General features: G+C 54.7%; 1 protein-coding gene across 1 annotated transcript in view; it reads right to left on the bottom strand.

Annotated features, from left to right (window-relative positions):
• The window catches only part of PDZD7 (PDZ domain containing 7), a 23587-nt gene extending 3735 nt beyond the window's left edge, over positions 1 to 19852 (bottom strand). Inside the window, exons 1-14 of the mRNA XM_063618139.1 lie at positions 19782 to 19852; positions 18701 to 19090; positions 12608 to 12748; positions 12116 to 12290; positions 10889 to 11065; positions 10485 to 10632; positions 9292 to 9352; positions 7470 to 7865; positions 6746 to 6943; positions 5060 to 5110; positions 4319 to 4494; positions 811 to 902; positions 569 to 660; positions 334 to 405 (exon numbers count right to left, since the gene is read on the bottom strand). Coding sequence (XP_063474209.1) covers positions 334 to 405; positions 569 to 660; positions 811 to 902; positions 4319 to 4494; positions 5060 to 5110; positions 6746 to 6943; positions 7470 to 7865; positions 9292 to 9352; positions 10485 to 10632; positions 10889 to 11065; positions 12116 to 12290; positions 12608 to 12748; positions 18701 to 18926 — 2005 coding nt within the window. The 5' untranslated portion in view covers positions 18927 to 19090; positions 19782 to 19852. The remainder of the gene's footprint in view (positions 1 to 333; positions 406 to 568; positions 661 to 810; positions 903 to 4318; positions 4495 to 5059; positions 5111 to 6745; positions 6944 to 7469; positions 7866 to 9291; positions 9353 to 10484; positions 10633 to 10888; positions 11066 to 12115; positions 12291 to 12607; positions 12749 to 18700; positions 19091 to 19781) is intronic.
• Positions 19853 to 19878: the final 26 nt, after the last annotated feature.

Here is a 19878-nt window from a genome sequence, read left to right as displayed (position 1 = left end):
CCTGCTGGAATCGTTACAGTTCTATTTTAGTGCGTCTAAGAAAAAATACGACTGTAGCACACCAAACGTAATTTCTCAGAGGTTACTGCATAGAATGAGACTAGATTTTAAAAGTGAGTGGGTTTCAAACCAACTATTAAGTAAGGTATAGTACAGGTGGTGACCAGCAGATGTGATAAAAGGCTCTGGGGGACAAGAGCTCTCCTTCAGGGAACCACAATGTGCCTGGATGCCACAACTGCCCCCAGTGGGGAAAGAAGTAGAAGGCCCATCCTCCTTTCCCTAATCTCCCCAGGGCTGTGCCCCTCCCTGGGCTCTGGGACTCTGACTGACCAGGCACGGGGGTGATAAGGTGACGCTTGGGCGGCGTGTCCTGCCGGGCTGGTCTCAAAGCAGGAGGCCGGACTGGTTGGAGAGATGAACAGGTCAGCTGCAAGGCACCCCGCCAGGCTCCGGGAGGGACGCAGCTCAAGGGGCTCGGCAATCTCTGCAGCCCTCTCCACCACCGGGTCCCATCCCCACCCCCAGCAGGGCTCAGGACCCAGAAGCCCCGCCCCCCACTGCTGACCTGCCCTGCTCTTGAGGGCCTCGAAAGCCTCCAGCTCCACAGGCATCACCATGCTGTCGAAGCGGCCCAGGTCTGTGGGGGCCACCACACTCCTGGGAGAGGGCGAGAGACAGCAGGGGTGGGAGGGGCAGGCAGGATTTCAGTTCTGGAGGTGCCAGGTTACCCTTCAGCCCTTGGGAGGTTGGGGGTGGTACCAGGGATCCCCTTCCTGCCCCCAAGCCCTCTCTGCAATCTCCTCCCACCTGATGTCCCGCAGCAGCAGCAGCTTCTCGGGCCTGTCGAGGATGGCCAGCAGGGGCCTCACCAGGTCCTCTATGCCTCCCTCGTGCACATACTGCAGATAGAGGCACCACAGGTCAGACAGCAGTGGGGACTTCCAGAGCTGAGTGAGGGGGACACCAGGGCATGCAGGTGTTTCTTCTACACATGTAGGGACCTATCCAGCCCTGCATGCCTTGGGAAAGGTTCACTCCACCCCCAGCTGCCACAGGGTGGTTTGATCTTGGTGACAGGGTGGAAGCCTGCAGTAATAACAGACCTGCAATAAATGGCAACAGCATCGATAACAGCTTTGGGACAGACACTTTTCTAAGCCTTTTACATACCGTCTCTCAGCAACCACCCTGAGAAATGGCATTAATTATTCCCGTTTTACAGATGCAGAAACTGAGGCTCAGAGAGAAGGACTTCACTCAAAGCCACAGAGATAATCAAGTGTGAAGAGGGATTGGCACCCGGGAAGTCTAACTCTTGCCTGCTCTGGTGCCGGAAAAGGATGTGCAGGGAGTGGACTCTCCTCCCCACCCCCACATCCCAGGCAGAAGGAAGGAATTTGAGCCAAACTCTAGGCTGTGTGCCTGGCTGTCCCAGCATGTGTCTGCACATAGACCTACAAATTAGGCTTTGTTCGGGGCTGGAATAGGAGGCTTGGGGAAGGGCCGGCTCTGCAGACAGCCTCACCAATCAGTTCCCTTGGGGGGGGGCGGGGTGGAGCCCCTTCTGCCTGGCACTGCCCGGATGCCACCAGCCACACCCCACTGACTCTGAAGACCTGAACACTGGGAGCCATCCCACTTGGACAGCACACCGCCCCCTCGTGGCGAGAGGGAGACTGAGTCAGGGACACACACGCATAGAACACTTTCTATGGGCACAAGCACAGAGACAGAGCATGCCCTGGTGGTCAGAGTGAGTCATTCATAAATATCTGGAAATAAATACAATACAAACGATGTGTGTGGCCCCAAACCACACACAGTTACAGCGACTCACACTTACACATATCAATAATACATTCCCTTTTGTCTGGAGAGACACATGTGGTGCAGAACCAGCCTCATATGTGCACACGCTTTAAGTTCATGGACTTGGATTTGGTACCCACTAAGTGCCAGGCCCTGTACTGGGCAGCAGGGGCACCATGATCCTGTCTCAGATCTTCAGGAACTGGGTCTAGTGGGAGCGAGGGGAAGATGAGTCACATACCCCAGTGAACTACAAACCATGGGCAATGGGGCACAGGGAGTCTCAGAGGAAGGTGGGAAGATCCTAGTGGGCTTCATGGAGGTGGTGGTATTTTGACTGACTCTTAGAAGATAGACGTAGGGAACAGCACAAAAGTTGGGAAGAAAGTGTTGCAAAGGTGGTGTGGAAAAATGAGTAGATAGTGGTTTAAACGTGGCCATGGGGTCCATGAAGAGCCTCCTTGCAGAGCTGCTGCACAGGTTGTGACTATGTGAGTAGTGTCTCTGCGGTTGTGCAGGCTGTAACCTGTATAAACCTATGCGGCGGCCATGGGAAAGTGGAGGTTGGTGGGTTAGGGAGTTGAATCGGGGAGGACCTGCAATGTGAGAGCGGGGAGCGTGTACTTTATTCTGCCAAAGACAATGGGTCACCAGGTGGCTTGGGGAGTGTTACAGCGATCAGACAGGGGTTTCTTTTCTTTCTTTTTTTTTTTTTTTTTTTTGAGACGGATTTTCGCTCTTGTTCTCAGGTTGGAGTGCAATGGCACGATCTTGGCTCACTGCAACCTCCACCTCCAGGGTTCAAGAGATTCTCCTGCCTCAGCCTACCGAGTAGCTGGGATTACAGGCGCCCACCACCACGCCCAGCTTTTTATTTTTTATTTTTAGTAGAGATGGGCTTTCACCATGTTGGACAGGCTGGTCTCGAACTCCTGACCTCAGGTGATCCGCTCACCTCGGCCTCCCAAAGTGCTGGGATTACAGGCGTGAGCCACCGCGCCTGGCCAACCAGAGAGGGGTTTCTGATTCCTGGTCTAGCAGCTGTAGAGAGATGGCTTACATGGGGAGAGAGGGGAAGCCTGGGGTTCAGGGCTACATGCCCCAGTCACTAGGAGAACTTTACTCATCACTTCAGCCAGGGCTCCATCGCAGAGGGTCTGACCTGTTGGTATGGGGGACTTGGGTCAGGTTTGGGTGGTGGTTGAGTTCGGCAGGTGGTATGGGGGCACAGTGGGAGGTTTGGGCAGAGGAGAAGGGAGGGATGAGGGAAAAGGAGCCGCCAAAGAGAGAGTCCCAGAGCCCCACCTCGTGGCCAAAGCCTACATTGCAGGCCCACTGGAGGCTGGTACACGCTGCCCTACTTAGCCCTGGGAGCTGAGGGTGACACTTTCTGAGTTTAGCCCAAAGCCCCTTAGCTTCCCCCAGCACACACCCTCATCTGCAGCTCTGCTGCAAACCGGGCCTTGGTAACAGGATGCATAAATGACCATGTCTCAGTCTCCAGGTGACAATGCATGGACACACACATGCACACGCACACACACACGCTAGCCAGACACATGCTTGTTCACATGCACACACACACACACACACAATCATGCAGTCATATCAACACAAACTAGGTACCCCACAGATACGCCAGTGCACACACCACACAGACATAAAACACAGCCCCACTTTGAGTACGGTGAAGGGTGAGGGAATCCACAAACAATTTTTCAAGACCTCCCAGCTTGCCCTCACACACAGTGTGCAGACTCCTCACAAAGAGCCCAGTGTACACACCCAGGCCTTCCTGAGACAGGGGCAGGAGAGGACCTGCCAGTCCTGGAGTGAGTGAGCTGTGCCCCATAGCCTCCCCAACAGATGGGCCCCAGGGACTCCTTCAAATCTGACTCTCTCCCCACCCTGGGGCCCTCTGGTTCTCTTTGAAGTGGAAGGGAACAGAGAACAACAGTTTAGGTGTTGGGGGAGGCAAAGTATTACTTACTTGGGCAACAGGGGAGAGGACCTGGCATGAAGCCAGGCTTGCAGGCTGACCCAGGAGCAGAGGGTGGCATGCAGTGAAGGATGGAGGCTCAGAGAGGACAGAGGCAGGTGACTGCAGGGACTCACTTTCTCCACTTGGCACCTGTCCGCTCCTTCTCTTCTCAGCTTAAATATCACCTCCTCTAGGAGGGCCTCCCAGCCCATACCATCTAATGTGTGTCTCCTGGGTTACCCTCTCATGTTCTTTTTCTTCACAGCTCCTCATGTGACTCATCACCATGGGCGTTTAGGTTCTAGTGATTTTCTAGCTCTTCTTCCTGTGAGCTGGCAGGTGTTTGTGTGTGTGTGTGTGTGTGTGTGTGTGTGTGTGTGTGACAGGGGTGACTTCTGATTTTACTGACCACTAGCCTCCTGGCATCAAGCCTAGACACTGGTCAGTGGACAGTGGCCTGAATGAATGATGGGCTGGGTGATTGAAGGACCATGTGCCAGGGCTGCGGATGGGATGAAGGCTTACCCGGGAGCAGTGGCGGGTGACAGCCAGCACCTCGTCATCAGTCAGCAGCCTCTGGGCCAGGTCCTGAATGAGGGGCCGCCGGCTCTCCCAGGCCTGAACCTGCTCATCCACATTAGGCAGCTGGCTGGAGGGACTCCCAGACCTGGCAGACAGCAGGGCCCGGCCCCTCTCTCGGTCTGCAGGGCAGGAGCCATCAGGGGAGGGGAGAGGGGCTTCCCTCAGCAGGGCTGGGCCCCAGAACTGGCCAGCTGAGAGCCCAGGTGCCTGGGGCAGAAACCTAGCCTAGCCTATATGCTCCCCACCATGGTTGCCCACAGCAACCTGCCCACCAATGCAGCACAAACCCCAGCCCTCAGCCCCAACATGGACCCCTATACCAGTCTGTTTCTTAATGGGGCCTTAGCCCAGTGCCCCCAGGGCCCCCTGAACATGCACTGTCATAGTAGTCTGTTCCCCACTGGAGCCCCAGCACAGGCTCCCTCATCACCCCCAAATATATCTTTGGCAGTCCCAACACAAGCTCCTAAAATGCACCCCAATATCTGTCTGCCACTCTATCTTTCCTAGTAAGCTTAGTCCAATTCTTTTAGCTGCCCCCAACATGTACCATTCTAGCTGCCTGATCCCCCATGCTTGACCCTGACTGAGTTTAGTCCAGAGCCACTTAGCTAGCCCCCAGCATGCACCCTTATCTGCTGCTCTACTGTAAACTAGGCCTTGGTAAAGGGATGCATGAATTACCACGTCTCAGTCTCCAGGTGACAAACTTCTGCACTGGGCCCACGCCCCCTGCTATGAAGAAGAAAGAGGCTCAGCTGCAGGCCTTGGCCCCCAGTCTGAAAATGGGGGTCAGGAGGGCTCAGGACAAGCTGGAATGGAAAATTCAGACTGGAAGTAGGTGGGATAGGGAGGCAAGAGGCCTGGCCCTGAGGGGCTTGAAGGCAATGCTCAGTCTATGGACTTCCTTCATAGGCAACGGGGAGTCAGGACGGTTTTGGATCAAGAGAGGGTGCAGTCTGAGCACTGCTTATGCAAATTCACTTGGAAGCAAATGTATGGAGGGAAGAACCTCAGGGACAGAGCTTGGAGAAGTACCTACCTTCAGGGGACAGAGGGAAAAAGAGGAGCCTTGGAAGGAGATAGAGGAGTGGTCAGAGAGGTGGGAGGAGAACCAGCAGAGGGCAGGGCCTTGGGAACTGTGGGAAGAGAGATGCGCTGACGGAGAAGGACCAGGCAGCTGTAATTCGAAGCGATTATCTCTCCCATGGTACAATCACCTTGAGACCCCAGAACATCCCACCCCAGGGCGAAGCAGCGTCCAGCTCCTCATTCTCTGGTTGTTTTGTTGATCCGACATCCACCCCCCTCTTCTGAAAACAGCACCCTGATTTTCCCCTGGGGACCCACCCCACTCTGTTCTTAGCCCGTGTACTCCAGGGTGGGTACATGACCCAGGCTGGCCAACAAAAGCACTTTCTCTCCCACATCACAGCGATTTATTCTGCATGGCACAGGATCTCAGCTGGGCCAGGGAGAGCTTACCCTGGGACTTCAGCTGGAACTATTTAAGGAGAAGCACTTTCCCCTGGGGTTGCTAGGCAATAGAGGCCATCTTACCCCCAAGTCGGCAAAGCCCCACAATAGCGAAGCCAACGCATGGGAGAGAGGGAGGGGGACAGATGTCTGATGATGTTGCTCAGATGTTTAGACCCAGCTTAAATCAGCAGCTGAGCCAAGATGTGCTTTATTTTTCTTTTACTTTTTTTTTCTTTAGAGACGAGGTCTTGCTATGTTGCCCAGGCTGGTCTTAAACTCCTGGGCTCAAGTGATCTTGCTGCTTCAGCTTCCAGAGTAGTTGGGATTGGCCAGGTGTGGTAGATCACGCCTGTAATCCTAGCACTTTGGGAGGCTGAGGCGGGTAGATAGCTTGAGTCCAGGAGTTTGAGACTAGCCTGGGCAACAGGGTGAAACCCCCATCTCTACAAAAAGATACAAAAAAATTAGCTGAGCATGGTGATGCATACGTGTCATGCCAGCACTTTGGGAGGCTGAGGTGGAAGGATCGCTTGAGCGCAGGAGGTGGAGGTTGCAGTGAGCTGAGATGGTACCATTACACTCCAGCCAGGGCAACGAGCAAAACTCCATCTCAAAATAAAAAAAAAAAAGAAGAAAGAAGGAAAGAAAGAAAAGAAAGAAAGAAAGAAAGAAAGAGAAAGAGAGAAAGAAAGAAAGAGGAAAAGAAAAGAAAAGAAAGAAAAAGAAATAGGTATTATTACCCCCATTTTACTCATGAGGAAACTGAGGCTCTCAGGGGTTGAGTAGGGACTCAGCTGGTAAGAGGCGGTGTGGGATCTCAACTCAGAACTGCTGGATGCCGAAGCTAGTGGACTTGACTTTGTCTTCCTGTTTGATCAACCCACTACTTACCTTTCTCTATGTCCAGGCAAGGGCAAGTTTTGGTCAGGCTCCCGCTGTCCAGTGTCCAGGCCTCTCTGCGCCCGTCCCGTGCTAGCCTCCCCTGCCGCCCTCCCTTGAAGAAGAGGTTCATCAGCGTCTTGGAGCGCTGCAGGGTACCCTTCTCCCCAGGAGACCCCGACTTCTCCTTCTTCCGCTGCTTCTTCTCCTCTGCAGACACGAGGGAGCAACCGGGGGAGCTGGAGGGGTGGGCAGAAGGGAAGGACGAGGGGCAGGGGTGTGGGGAGGGACAGAGAGAAGGGAGAGGAGAGGGCAGACAGGATCTGCAGCTATGCCGGGGTGGGAGTGCGGTTCCTCTTCCGACTTTCTGACCCTTTTCCCCACCGCACAGCTGTGGCTATGTAAGGAATCTCCCTTGAGGCCCAGTTAGAGAAGGGCACACATGCGTGCGTGTGTGTGAGCGACTGTGTGTCTAAATAGGCCTGGGAACTCCAAGATCCAGGAGTTGGGGTTAGGGCTGGTTCGGGGAACAGGGGCTGAGACTAAGGGTGAATGTGGGGTCCAGGACTAATTTAAAGTGGAGCCCACAGCAGGGTCTGAGCAGCCTGGAGCTTGGGTTGGGCAGGGGCTGCGTCAAGGCCTGGGGCAAAGGGAGGTCTGAGCCCAGGACAGGGTGTGAGACAGGTTTTGGACCAGAGGCTGTGGAGGGAGCAGCAGCCACCCATCCCCCACGTACCCCACAAGGTCAGGTAGCTCTGGGAGCGCGTGATGGGGGGCCGGGGTCGGCTGAGGGCCAGCAGCAAAGCCGTCTTGGGGGACTCAGAGAGCGCAGAGTCAAGGCGGCGGCCGGGCTGGGGGCCGTCCGAGCGGATGGCGGTGTCCCTGAGGATGACTGTGGGCCGCACGCTGCACCAGGTCTCCACCCGGCCTCCCGCATCAGGCTCCGTCTGCATGGCTGTGTCGGCCCGCCCCCAGCCTGGGCCGCGGCTGCCGGGCTCCTCCCGCCCCAGGCAGACGTCCATGCGGTCCGAGGGAAGGGAGCCCGAGCTGTAGGGGGCGCTGGAGGCGCACGAAGAGACGCTGGAGCTGCTCTCAGAGGCCGGGGACAGCTGCTGCAGCACCCCGTTGCTCACTGCAGGGAGTAGGGACGCCAGGGATCAGCGGGCTTGCTTCAGGGCCCTGCCCGGCTTGCAGACCACCCTTGGGCTTAGGGGTGGAGGAGGCAAGGTCAGGCAGCAGCCTGGGTTAGAACCGCAGTGGTGAGGAACCCGCTGCTCTGAGATGCTGCCACTGACCTAAGGCATGTCACTTCTCGAATCACCCACTGGGACTCCAGACCCTAGGACAGCCTGCATTTTATCCGCAGATTCTCAGAGGGGAGCCCAGAAATAGCTCTAGACTGTGTGAAGGGTCTTGGTTCCTGTCCTTTTCTCCTTCTCCCTCTCCCTCTCCCTCTCCCTCTCCGTCTCCCTCTCCCTCTCCTTCTCCCTCTCCGTCTCCCTCTCCCTCTCCCTCTCCGTCTCCCTCTCCCTCTCCTTCTCCTTCCTTTTTTTCTTTGAGACAAAGTCTCATTCTATGGCCCTGACTGGAGTGCAGTGACGTGATCTCAGTTCACTGCAACCTCTACTTCCTGAGTTCAAGCGATTCTTGTGCCTCAGCTTCCCGAGTAGCTGGTATTACAGGTATGCACCACCACACCCAGCTAATTTTTGTATTTTTAGTAGAAATGGGGTTTCATCATGTTGGCCAGGCTGGTCTCGAACACCTGACCTCAGGTGATCCACCCACCTCAGCCTCCCAAAGTTTTGGGATTATAGGCATAAGCCACCGTGCCAGGCTTTTTCTTTTCTTTTCTTTTCTTTTTTTTTTTTTTGAGACAGTCTCTCACTGTGTTACCCAGGCTGGAGTACAGTGGAACAATCACAGCTCCACAGCTCACCACAGCCTCAAACTCCTGGGCTCAAGCAATCTTCCCACCTCAGCCTCCCAAGTAGCACAGACCACAGGCCCTCACCACCACTCCAGTTAATTTTTAAATTATTATTATTATTATTATTATTATTTTGAGATGGAGTTTTGCTCTTGTTGCCCAGGCTGGAGGGCAATGGCACGATCTCTGCTCACTGCAACCTCCGCCTCCTGGGTTCAAGCAATTCTCCTGCCTCAGCCTCCTGAGTAGCTGGGATTACAGGCATGGGCCACCATGCCTGGCTAATTTTGTATTTTTAGTAAAGACTGGGTTTCTCCGTGTTGGTCAGGCTGGTCTCGAACTCCCAACCTCAGGTGATCCACCCGCCTCAGCCTCCCAAAGTGCTGGGATTACAGGCATGAGCCACCGTGGCAGGCTTAAATTATTATTTGTAGAGACAAGGTCTCCCTACATGGCCCAGACTGGTCTTGAACTCCTGTGCTCAAGCGATCCTCCCACCTTGGCCTCCCAAAATGCTGGGATTACAGGTGTGAGCCACTGAGCCTGGCCCTTTTCTTCTTCAGAGATCCGGGCCCCACCCTCAGGCCTCAGCCCTTTCTCTCCAACCTTGGAGATCTGAGCCACTTACGTCGGTCCAGCCAGCAGTACTCAGAAACCATCTCCTTGTAGGCAGGATACCGGCCGGTCTCCTGGGGAGGGGATGGTGGGCATAGGAGGGAAGGGGGAGCAGTGAGGAGGGAGAGTGAGAATGGGGCGGGGGTGACAGGATGGGCATAAACTTTCAACTTCATTTCTGTCCTCCAAATTCATCATGTTCTGGTCACACAGGCCACTTTCTTTCTGAACATGCCAAGTTCCTTTGTACCTCAGGGCCTTTGCACCTGCTGTTCACTCTGCCTGGAGGCCGCCCTGACCCGGAGATACAGGGGCCTTCCTGAATTACTCCATTCCATCTCTCTGTTAATTTCCTTAGAGCATTTGTCACTATCTGCAAGCATCTAGTTTATTGGTCTGTCTCCCTCCAGTAGCAGAGAACTTATTTGTCCTGTTCACTGTTGTAGCCCCAGTACCTGGCACAGTGGCCGGCACATAGAGGGTGCTCAAAAATATTGTTGAATGAATGAGGGGCAGAATGGGAGTAAGGAGAGATGTTTGGGATAATCTGAGAGGAAGGAAAAGGAAAAATGGAATGGGGGAGAGGTAGAAATGGGTGGGGGAGGGCAGCAGAGGAGGCACCCAATGAAGCCTTCACCCCAAGTGAAGACTTGGGGAAGCAGAAGGGTAGAGCAGGGGCCAGGGCTGGGCACCAGGGGAGAGTGAGGTGGCATCCTCCAGGAGCCAGAATGAGAAGACCTGATCCTCAGACAAGTGTGAGACCCACATGAATAATGAATCCAGCCGCCTCCCGTGAAATCCAACCTCTGGCCCCAGCCCAGCCCTCCTAGCTGTATGCCCTAGGGATGCCCATCACCCAGGTCCTGTCCAAAGCCACAGCCACCACCCCTCCCTTCTGGGCAAGACATTTGTTCCTTTCAACCCTAGGCCTCCACCCTTCATAAGAAAGGGGCACCACTCTAGCACTGTGGGGAGCAGGACTGGAACCACGCCCAGCCACTGACCAGCTGAGTAAGTGACCTGTTCGTGAGTTGCTGTGCCTCTCTAAATCTGTTTCTTCTTCTTCAAAACAGGGATGAGAACTATGCCTGTCTACCTTCTAGTGGCTGTGGGAACGTCATAAATTGCAGAGCATAATTAAGAACTAGGGTGGTCTGGGAAGCCCCTACTCTGGCCTCACCTCCCTACCCCCACAGTTCTGCCCACCTTGATGGTCAGCATGATGTGCGTTTGGCCCTTCAGCACCTCCACGGCCTGGCTGTGGCTGATGTCGTCAAACTTGACACCATTGGCCGCCAGGACCTGATCCCCCACCTTGATGCCATTCTCCTCGGCCAGCCCACCATGGTCCACTCTGAGGCCAGACAGGCATCAGTCTGATAGGCCTGCCCTCCATCACCCCACCCCAGACCCCCTTCTCTTGGACACAAGACTGCACCAGTCAAGCTCCTTGACCCTCCTACTGGGGCTTCCCACCCCCTCCCAGGCCCTCACTGAGACAGGTGGTTGGCCAGGCCTCACTTGCTGACCATCCCCACATCCCAGCCTAGGCCCCACTCCAGACCCCATTCTCAGTTCTACCCCAAGACACTTCCTGCCTCAGCCCTCACTTGGACACGTAGATGCCCAGGCCAAACTCCTTGCCCCCACGGATGTTGAAGCCCAGGCAGAAGTCGTCGGAGGTTGTATATAGGTGGACGATGCGCCGGACGCCATCTTCTGAGCTGGTGTCAGAGGGTGTCGAACCGCACTTCTCCACTACCAGGCGCCGATTCACCACATCCACCCTGGACAACAGCAGGGGGCCCTCAGGTGGGGTCCTCCATCCGCTGCCACCCACCACCCTCCCAGCAGCTCTAACAACGGCAGGGAAAGTGGGGGTTGCCTTTGGGGGACTCCCCAGGCCTGAGACCTGCAGTGGGGCATAGGTTCATTAACTGGGAAACCAGCCTTATTGCCTCTTTTTATTGAGCAGCTGCAATGTGCCAGGATCATTCCTTTTTTTTTTTTTTTTTTTTTTTGAGACAGGGTCTTGCTCTGTCCACCCGGGCTGGAGTGCAGTGGTGTGATCATGGCTCACTGCAGCCTCAGCCTCCTGGGCTCAAGCAGTCCTTCCACCTCAGCCTCTTGAATGGCTGGGACTACAGGCACATGCCCACCATGCCCAGTTTTTTTTTGTTTTTGTTTTTTTTGAGATGGAATTTCACTCCTGTTGCCCAGGCTAGAGTGCAATGGTATGATCTCAGCTCACCGCAACCTCCGCCTCCCAGGTTCAAGCGATTCTCCTGCCTCAGCTTCCCGAGTAGCTGGGATTACAGACATGCTCCACCACGCTCGGTTAATTTTTTATTTTTAGTAGAGACGGGGTTTCTCCATGTTGGTCAGGCTGGTCTTGAACTCCCAAACTCAGGTGATCCGCCTGCCTCAGCCTCCCAAAGTGCTGGGATTACAGGCTTCAGCCACCGTGCCTGGCATTTTTTTTTTTTTTTAGAGAAGGGGTCTCGCTATGTTGCCCAGGCTAGGCCCCATTTCTAATCCTTACAGCACCCCTGTGGAGAGGTGGTGTTTTGCCTCTGGGTTTCACAGCAGGAGCAGCAGCAATGTAGCAGCAGAACCACTGGGATCTGGGAGAGCAGAGCTATTGGAGGAGGGCAGGGGAGAGATGCGGCCTCTCCTTATTTTGAACTCAGGCCTTTGGATCCCCTGCGTTTCCTGTGCCAGCGAGCAGGAGGAGCAGAAGCCTCTCCTGCCAGTGGGTTTTGGGTGGTGGTAGGGCTGGGGTGGGCTGGGGCGGGCTGGGGCAAGGCCAGGGCTAGGATGAGGGAGTTGCTGCTCACCACGTGGTCTTCTCCTTGGAGAACTTGATGCCCGGCACACGGCCCATGCGCCGCACCATCATGTGCAGGCGGCTGCTGCCGGTCAGCACCTTCACGGCGCTACCCATGGTGGTGCTCTCCAGGCTCAGCCCATTCACCTCCGTGATCTTGTCCCCCACGCACAGGCCAGCCCGCTCTGCACCACAGGATGGGAGTGGCTGGCATGGGCCCCCAGGGTGGGGCTGAGCCTCCCCCATCAGATGGAGCTCCCTGGGGTCAAACTGAGCTCCTCAATCAGAGTGAGGATTGTCAGAGCAGGGGCTGAGTGTTCCCAGTGCCTAGGGATCTGTCCCTTAAACCATTCTGCTGTGAGGGTTGGCTCTGTCTCCCCATCAATCAGGTCCTCCAGAGCTGGGGACTCTTCCGTCTGTCCCTGACAGCAGCATCCCCTGCCATTCACTGAGATTGGAGTCACATCCTAAGCCTGGACTTTGGCCTGGGGGTTCCGCTTACCTGCACTGCTGCCTTCCTCCACTTTGCTGACGAAGATGCCCAGGCCGTGCTCTGAGCCCCCGCGCACGCTGAATCCCAGCCTCCCTGCTGGACTCTTCTCCACCCGCACTGAATGGATGATGTCACTTTCATCACTGTTGGCTGTGAGGACAGGGATTTAGGGATGCCCCCATGTTCATTGTGGGCACAGAGGGCCCCTGGCTTCCCCAACTTGGGGCCTGCAAAGGCTAGGTTGCTGGGCACAGTCGCACAGGCACGTGGGGGCCTAAATGCAGTGGGGCAGGTCAGCCCATTTCTAAGGCCCCTCTGGGTGATTTTTATAAAGAAACAGGGTCTTGCTCTGTCATCCAGGCTGGAGTGCAGTGGTGTGATCATGGCTCACTGCAGCCAAAAACTCCTGGGCTCAAGTAACCCTCCTGCCTCAGCCTTCCAAGTAGCTAGGACTACAAGCACACACCACTGTGCCTAGATTATTTTTAAATTTTTTGTAGAGGCAGGGTCTCACTTTGTTGCCCAGATTGGCCTCAAATCCCTGGCCTCAAGCAATTCTCCCACCTTGGCATTCCAAAGTGCTGGGATTACAGGTGTGAGCCACATATCCTGCCCCCTCTGAGTGATTTTGAGACCATGGGCCAGGAAGGTGTGAAAGAAGGTGACATCAGCGGGACAGGACTCTACGCTAAAGACACTATTCTCTAGCCAGGTGTAGTGGTGTATGCCTGTGGTCCCAGCTACACGGAAGGCTGAGGCAGGAGCCCAGGAGGTCGAGGCTGCAGTGACCTGTGTTCACACCACTGCACTCCAGCCTGGGTGACAGAGTGAGACCTTGTCTCAAAAGAAAAAAAAAAAAAAAAAGAAAGAAAGAAAGAAAAAAGAAAAAAAAAAGGTACTGGTCTCCTTCCTTCCTAATATGTGTGCATCTGTGCGTGTGTGTGCGTGCGTGTGTGTATGTGTGTGTGTGTGTGTGTGTATCACTGCTTTCTGAGCTTCACATGCCCATGGGCCTGGGGTAAGCCAAATTAATAAACAATTCTAATACTCCGAGAGTCAGATGGACAGACAAGAAGGTTCAGGATTCTGTTCTATGGGGGATGGTTGAAGGTGTCTGGCTTCATCAGCTTGCAGCATAAATTAGTATATTAGCTCTATCTTCAAATGCTTGTAGAGCTACCCTGTGGAAGGCATTAGATGTTTTCATCTGTGTAAACAGAACCTGCCTGCAGCACTCTTGCTCACACAGTGGAATTAGACAGAGGCAGATTTTTTAAGGAAAAACTTTCTAAAACATTCAGCTGTTAGAAATAGAAAGGGTTTTCTTTCTTTTTTTTCCCCAAGACAAAGTCTTGCTCTGTCGCCCAGGCTAGAGTGCAGTGATGCAATCTCGGTTCACTGCAACCTCGGCCTCCCAGGTTTAAGTCATTCTCCTGCCTCAGCCTCGCAAGTAAGCTGGGATTACAGGCGTGTGCCACCACACCTGGCTAATTTTTGTATTTTTAGTACAGATGGGGTTTCACCATATTGGCCAGGCTGGTCTTGAACTCCTGACCTCGTGATCCGCCTGCCTTGGCCTCCCAAAGCATTGGGATTACAGGAGTGAGCCACCACCCCAGCCTTGAAATGGAAGGGATTTTCTTTTCTTTTTTTCTTTTTTTTTATTTTTTTAAATTTTTTTGAGATGGAGTCTCACTCTGTCACCCAGGCTGGACTGCAGTGGTGCGATCTCGGCTCACTGCAAGCTCCACCTCCCAGGTTCACGCCATTCTCCTGCCTCAGCCTCCTGAGTAGCTGGGACTACAGGCACCCGCCACCACGCCCAGCTAATTTTTTGTATTTTTAGTAGAGACGGGGTTTCACCGTGTTGGCCAGGATTGTCTTGATCTCCTGACTTCGTGATCCGCCTTGCCTCGGCCTCCCAAAGTGCTGGGATTACAGGTGTGAGCCACCACACCTGGCCAATGGAAGGGATTTTCTAAGACAGATAGTAAGCTTCCCATCTTTGGAGGCATGCAAGCTGGGACCCAGCAAATCTCTGTATGGAATGTTATGGAATCCCTGAGGGCCCTTCCATCTGTTAGACTCTGTGAGTCTGGAAGTCAGGGTTCTAGGAACTACCTGGCTACACAGGGAAAGAAACCCCAAACCACACCACACTGCAATATGTATGTGCCCAAGGTGGTCCTCTCCATCACGCTGGGGAAAGTAGGCGGGGAAGGGGGCTCCTAAAGGCTGAACCTGTCGGGTAAGGATTTTTTTTTTTTTGACGGAATCTCGCTTCTTCTCCCAGGCTGGAGTATAATGGCTCAATCTTGGCTCACTGCAACCTCCGCCTCCTGGGTTCAAGCGATTCTCCTGCCTCAGCCTCCCCAGTAGCTGGGATTACTGGCATGTGCCACCACGCTGGGCTAATTTTTGTATTTTTAGTAGAGACAGGGTTTCACCATGTTGGCCAGGCTGGTCTCGAACTCCTAAACTCAAGTGATCCGCCTGCCTCGGCCTCCCACAGTGCTGGGATTACAGGCATGAGCCACCGCGCCCAGGCCAGGTAAGGTTTCTGTAAGGACTCTGATGGGTGGGATTTTGATGGGTGGGGGGAAAGTGGGGGGCACTAATGAGGGGGAAAGAGCCAGGGAGGCTCAGCTGTGGGCCCTTGAGGAGGCCTTCCAGTTACAGAAAAGCAAGAAGGCTAGAGGGGTAAGTTGGGTCCCAGGTAAGAAGCTGAGATTTCTTCATGGGTAAGGGTTACTCTAGAGGTGTTTGACAGGGAGAAATCACACACACACACACACACACACACACACACACACACACTTCAGTTTGATCTAAGAGAAGTCAGGTTACAGGACACGGCCAGGGCAGCTCAGAAAGAAATCCCCAAGGGCAGCCTGCGGGGAGGGGTGATGCAGGACAGATGTGGGGGGCCAGGGCTTTCCCAGCTGATTAGATTATACAGATCTCAGAACACTTTCAGCCTTAGCCAAGGAGGCTTTTGCTCCCTTGCTACCAACCCTCTCTCCTCAGGGCCTCACTGGGGCCTCCCTAGGGCCCTGGGTCAGGGAATGTGAAATCTGAGGTTTTCCAGGAGCCTGGGCCCTGCAAGGATGGAATCTTCTCTACCTCCACTGCCCCAGCCTCTCCCCCAGGTGCTCCACTGCAGCCCCGGCACTATCCTTGCTTCCACTCTTGCCCCCTTTTGCTATTCTTTATACAGTACCCAGAGTCAGCTTTTACATTAGATCATGTCTTTTCCCTGATTAAAAACTTCAACACCTGTTCCTGCTTCTAGCACTCCAGTCTCCTCACCATGCCCTATAAGGCCCTGCCTGGGCTTTCCTCTGCCCACCCCTCCGCCCTCCCCTCCCTCACTGAGCTCTGGCCACACTGATCTTCCTGTCCCTCATGGAGGCCAAGTCCTTCCAGTGTCCCCTCTGCCTGCAGTGCTCCTGCCCAGGCCTTTAGAAGGTCAGCTCCTCTTCCTCATTCCCCTCCTGGCTCAGACACCACTTTCTCAGAGAAGGCTTCCTGGAGTGTCCTACCCCTCCTCCCAGTGAGTCCCTCTTGTAGGGCTTCTCAAAGCTTGGTCCTGGATCAGCAGCATCAGTATCATCTGAGAACTTGCTAAAAATGGGAATTCTTTCGCTTTACCACAGACCCACTGGACCAGAAGCTCTGGGACTGAGCCCTGTAATCTATCCCTGAATGAGACTTCCCAGCAATTCTGAGGCATCTGAGGTTTGAGAAGCACCATTCTATCATATCATCAGATGATCACCTTCTGGCTCTTTCCATCCTTTGTCGTCGTTCGCTTATTTGTGTTATTTATCTGTCTCTTTTCACTAGACCGTAAGTTCAATCATGGTAGGGACTTCGTAATTCTCTTCTAGTGTATCTCCAATATGTTGGACAGTGCTTGGTATTTGATAAGTATTTTTTTGAATAAGTGAAAGAATAAATGGATGGATGGATGGACAAACTAGGAGAGTGAGGAGAAATGCATTAAGGGTAACGCTTTCCTGGATTAAAGGTAATGCATTTTCTCTGGGACCAGTTGAATTTAAGGAGCTGGTGGGATCTCATGGGGCTGATGTAGGTGGCAATGTCCCTTCTCCCACCGTTTATTCCTTATCAGTTATTTTACTCCCCGGGAGTGATCTAAATATTAACATGGGGCAGGGTTCCAGGCTGCGGTGACTTGGGAGGTATTCGTGCTCCGGCAGAGGGGAGAATTCTGAGCTCAGAGGGTCCCTGCCCAGTCAGAGGAGAAGCCAAGTGGTCAGAGCAACTCCTCAGTCCCTCACTGCTAGGAGATGCTGCTTCCTTGGCTGCACAGTGGCACTAGCATGAGGCAGAGAGTGAAAGCAATCATGAAATCCCTGGAAGAGGATCTTTAGAGGGACGATATAGGCCAGGCACAGTGGCTCATGCCTATAATCCCAGCACTTTGGGAGGTTGAGGCCGGAAGATCACTTGAGCCTAGGAGTTCAAGACCAGCCTGGGTAACATGGTGAAACTCTGTCTCTACAAAAAATAAAACAAAATAAAATTAGCTGGGCTTGGTGTTGCATGCCTATAGTTCTGGCTACTCAGGAAGCTGAGGCTGGAGGATCACTTGAGCCCAGATGTTTGAGGCTGCAGTGAGCTATGATCACACCACTGCACTTCAGCTTGGGTGAGCAACAGAGCAAGACCCTTTCCCTCTTAAAGAAAAAAAAAAGACGTTATAAACAGCCCTTGCATCATACATGGGCAAAGGGAAGGGGAGAGAGAGAGAAAGAGAAAGAGTGTATCAGAGGGAGTATAGCATAGTTCTTTTAATAGAATGGGACTAATAAAGACGGTTATGTGGTGCCTGCTTCCCTTTTCCCCAATGTCTCCTAACTCCTCTGGGGACTTCTGCTCCCTCACCAGAATGACCGTGGTGACCCTCAGCAGTGCCCTGTGCTCACCAGAGGGTGAAGCATAGACTGGTGTATGACAGGGGTGAGTGTGCCAGGCCACTGGTGGAGGAAAGCCTGCTCCCTGAGCAACATGCCCACACCACCTGCTCCGGTGGCCTAGGGAGGGGAAGAGAGATGCCCTGCTGGGTCAGAGCGGGAGGAGCAGGGCCTGAAGAGTCCAGTCTGGGATCCAGCCAGGGGAGCTCTGCTGGCTAAGAAAGAGGAGAGGAGCTGGAGATATTTATCTGGCCCTGCCCACAGAAAGCCCAGACTCAGGGGGCCTGGCTCCGCACCTGGCATTCTAGGTCCTGTCTTTCTCACCAGCTCTTAGTCACCTCACATCTGTCACTGCAGCCAGGCTGGCTCCTAAGTGCCCACCTACCATGCTCCATGCTTTTCACTTCCAGCCTTTGTTGGTGATAGCTCACCCCTGCCACCAGCTGTTCTTATTGCTCTGTCCTGCTACACTATAGATTTCTGGAAGGTGAAGAGGGAGCCTGATTTCTCTCTAGGTCCCTTGTAACACCTCCCCAAGGCTGGTATAGAATTGGTGCTCCATGAAGCGGCATTAAGCAACTACATAAGCTTAGGTCTCCCCTTTCCTGATGGAGCTCCCTCTCCACCCTCAACCCTCCTCTTCTGAACATTTGCTGTGCTGCCTTCATTCCCCTCCTTCAGCACAGAAGCCCTGAATTCTGTCTACCCGCTTGGGCACTGACTCCTCGCAGCCCAGCACAGAGCTTGTCACACAATGGACTGGTTGATGGAGGATGTCCTTCTTTATCCTGCCCCATCCCCCAGAAGTACACACAATGGATCTGGAGAAGGGCAGAGCCCATGGGAGAAAGAGGCCAGTTCAATCCCCTGCCTTGCCCACCTGGGGCTAGCATACCACACGCATGCCTGTCCCTGCTGCCGTGGCCTTCTCTCCCTCTTCTGACCCTTCTACGACCCTGGACCCCTACAGGATTGGCCTGGAGGAGAGGCCAAGGGCAGGTGAGGAAGAGTGTATGGGTTCCCAGGCGGCCTGCCACCTCCCTGTGACTCCTATCTCTTGAATTCCCCCAATCATACTGGCTCTGCCTCCTCCTGCTGAGTTCCCACTGTCCCCTACCCCCACCCTCCCCAACCCAGGACAGTGGCTGGGTCTCGCCCCCACCTTCGATGGGGGAGTTGATGAGGATGACGCGTCCCATGGGCGATGAGGCTCGGATTCCGCGGGGGGGCCCGTTCAGCAGCCGTTGCTGCTTCCTTAGCAGGTATCGCGTTGCGGTGGAGCCTGAGTCGCTGCCTAGGTGGCCTCGGGAGGAGAGGGAGCTCGGAGAGCCGGAGCTTAGGTCTCCTAGGCCCAGTGGGTCGAAGCCCACTGCGAAACCCTGCGCCATGGCGGCTGGGCTAGGGCGACACCCTACAGGTCCAGAAGGAATCTGCTAGCTCTGGAGAGGGCAGCCCCGCGGGCTTCGAGCTCCATGAGCCTCTGTGCGGGGCTGGGGTCTCAGTAACGTGAAGGCCCTCGTCTGCGATGCCTCTCAGAAGTGTGAGCTCCAGGCTTGGGCAGGGAGAGCAGGGATGAGGGAGGGGTGTAAATGTTTCCCCTGCTGCCCCCCAAAACTTCCACCCCTCCCCGCTGGTTTAAGCATCCTGCCCTCCCATGCCTTAGGCCCCCCTCCTGTCTCACCCTAGGCCAGAGAACTGCCCCGTCCAGGCACCATCGTGGACTCTCGCTAACTTTATACAAGGCAGATGGGAACCTTTCACCCCTCATTCCTGCTCGAGGCTGAGTAATCTACTCCCGTCCCCAGTCCTCAGTAGAGGTTGAGAGTGGAGTTGGGATTACTGCGGGCCCTGGGGCTTAGAGAGGTGTGAGACAAAAGAGAGGTCAGGACAGCTCATGGCATCACCTCTCTCATGCACATGCGGGCATGGGGGTGGCCCGGGGTAGGGCGGGGGCGGCGTGGGGTGGGCTGAGCCTCGAGGATAGGGCTTCAGAACCTCAGACAGCTGAGGCCCAGGAAGCCCCCCAGACACCCGCGGGCTCCAGGCAGCGGCTCCGGGTCTAAAGAGGCTGCATGAACCTCTCCCAAGCTTTCGGGGAGGATCTGCTGGAGAGGGGTCCCACGACATCCCGCGCAAAACCCAGGGCCAGTTCCCTCGGAGAAGTTCTGGGACCCAGAATGAAGCACCCCAATATCAACTCGGCCTTCCAGGTCCCCCACCCCTTTGTGCCTGGTCCCCCTCACCTAGTCGCTGGTGTGGCGCCGCCAGCCTTGTCAAACCACCCGCAGGCGAGAGCTACTGCTGCAGCCGGCAAACCCCACCCACGCTCCGCGGAGGCTG

Source organism: Symphalangus syndactylus, chromosome 2 (genome assembly GCF_028878055.3).
Source record: "Symphalangus syndactylus isolate Jambi chromosome 2, NHGRI_mSymSyn1-v2.1_pri, whole genome shotgun sequence".
NCBI classification, from domain to species: domain Eukaryota; kingdom Metazoa; phylum Chordata; class Mammalia; order Primates; family Hylobatidae; genus Symphalangus; species Symphalangus syndactylus.
This window is presented reverse-complemented; position numbering and strand designations above follow the sequence as displayed.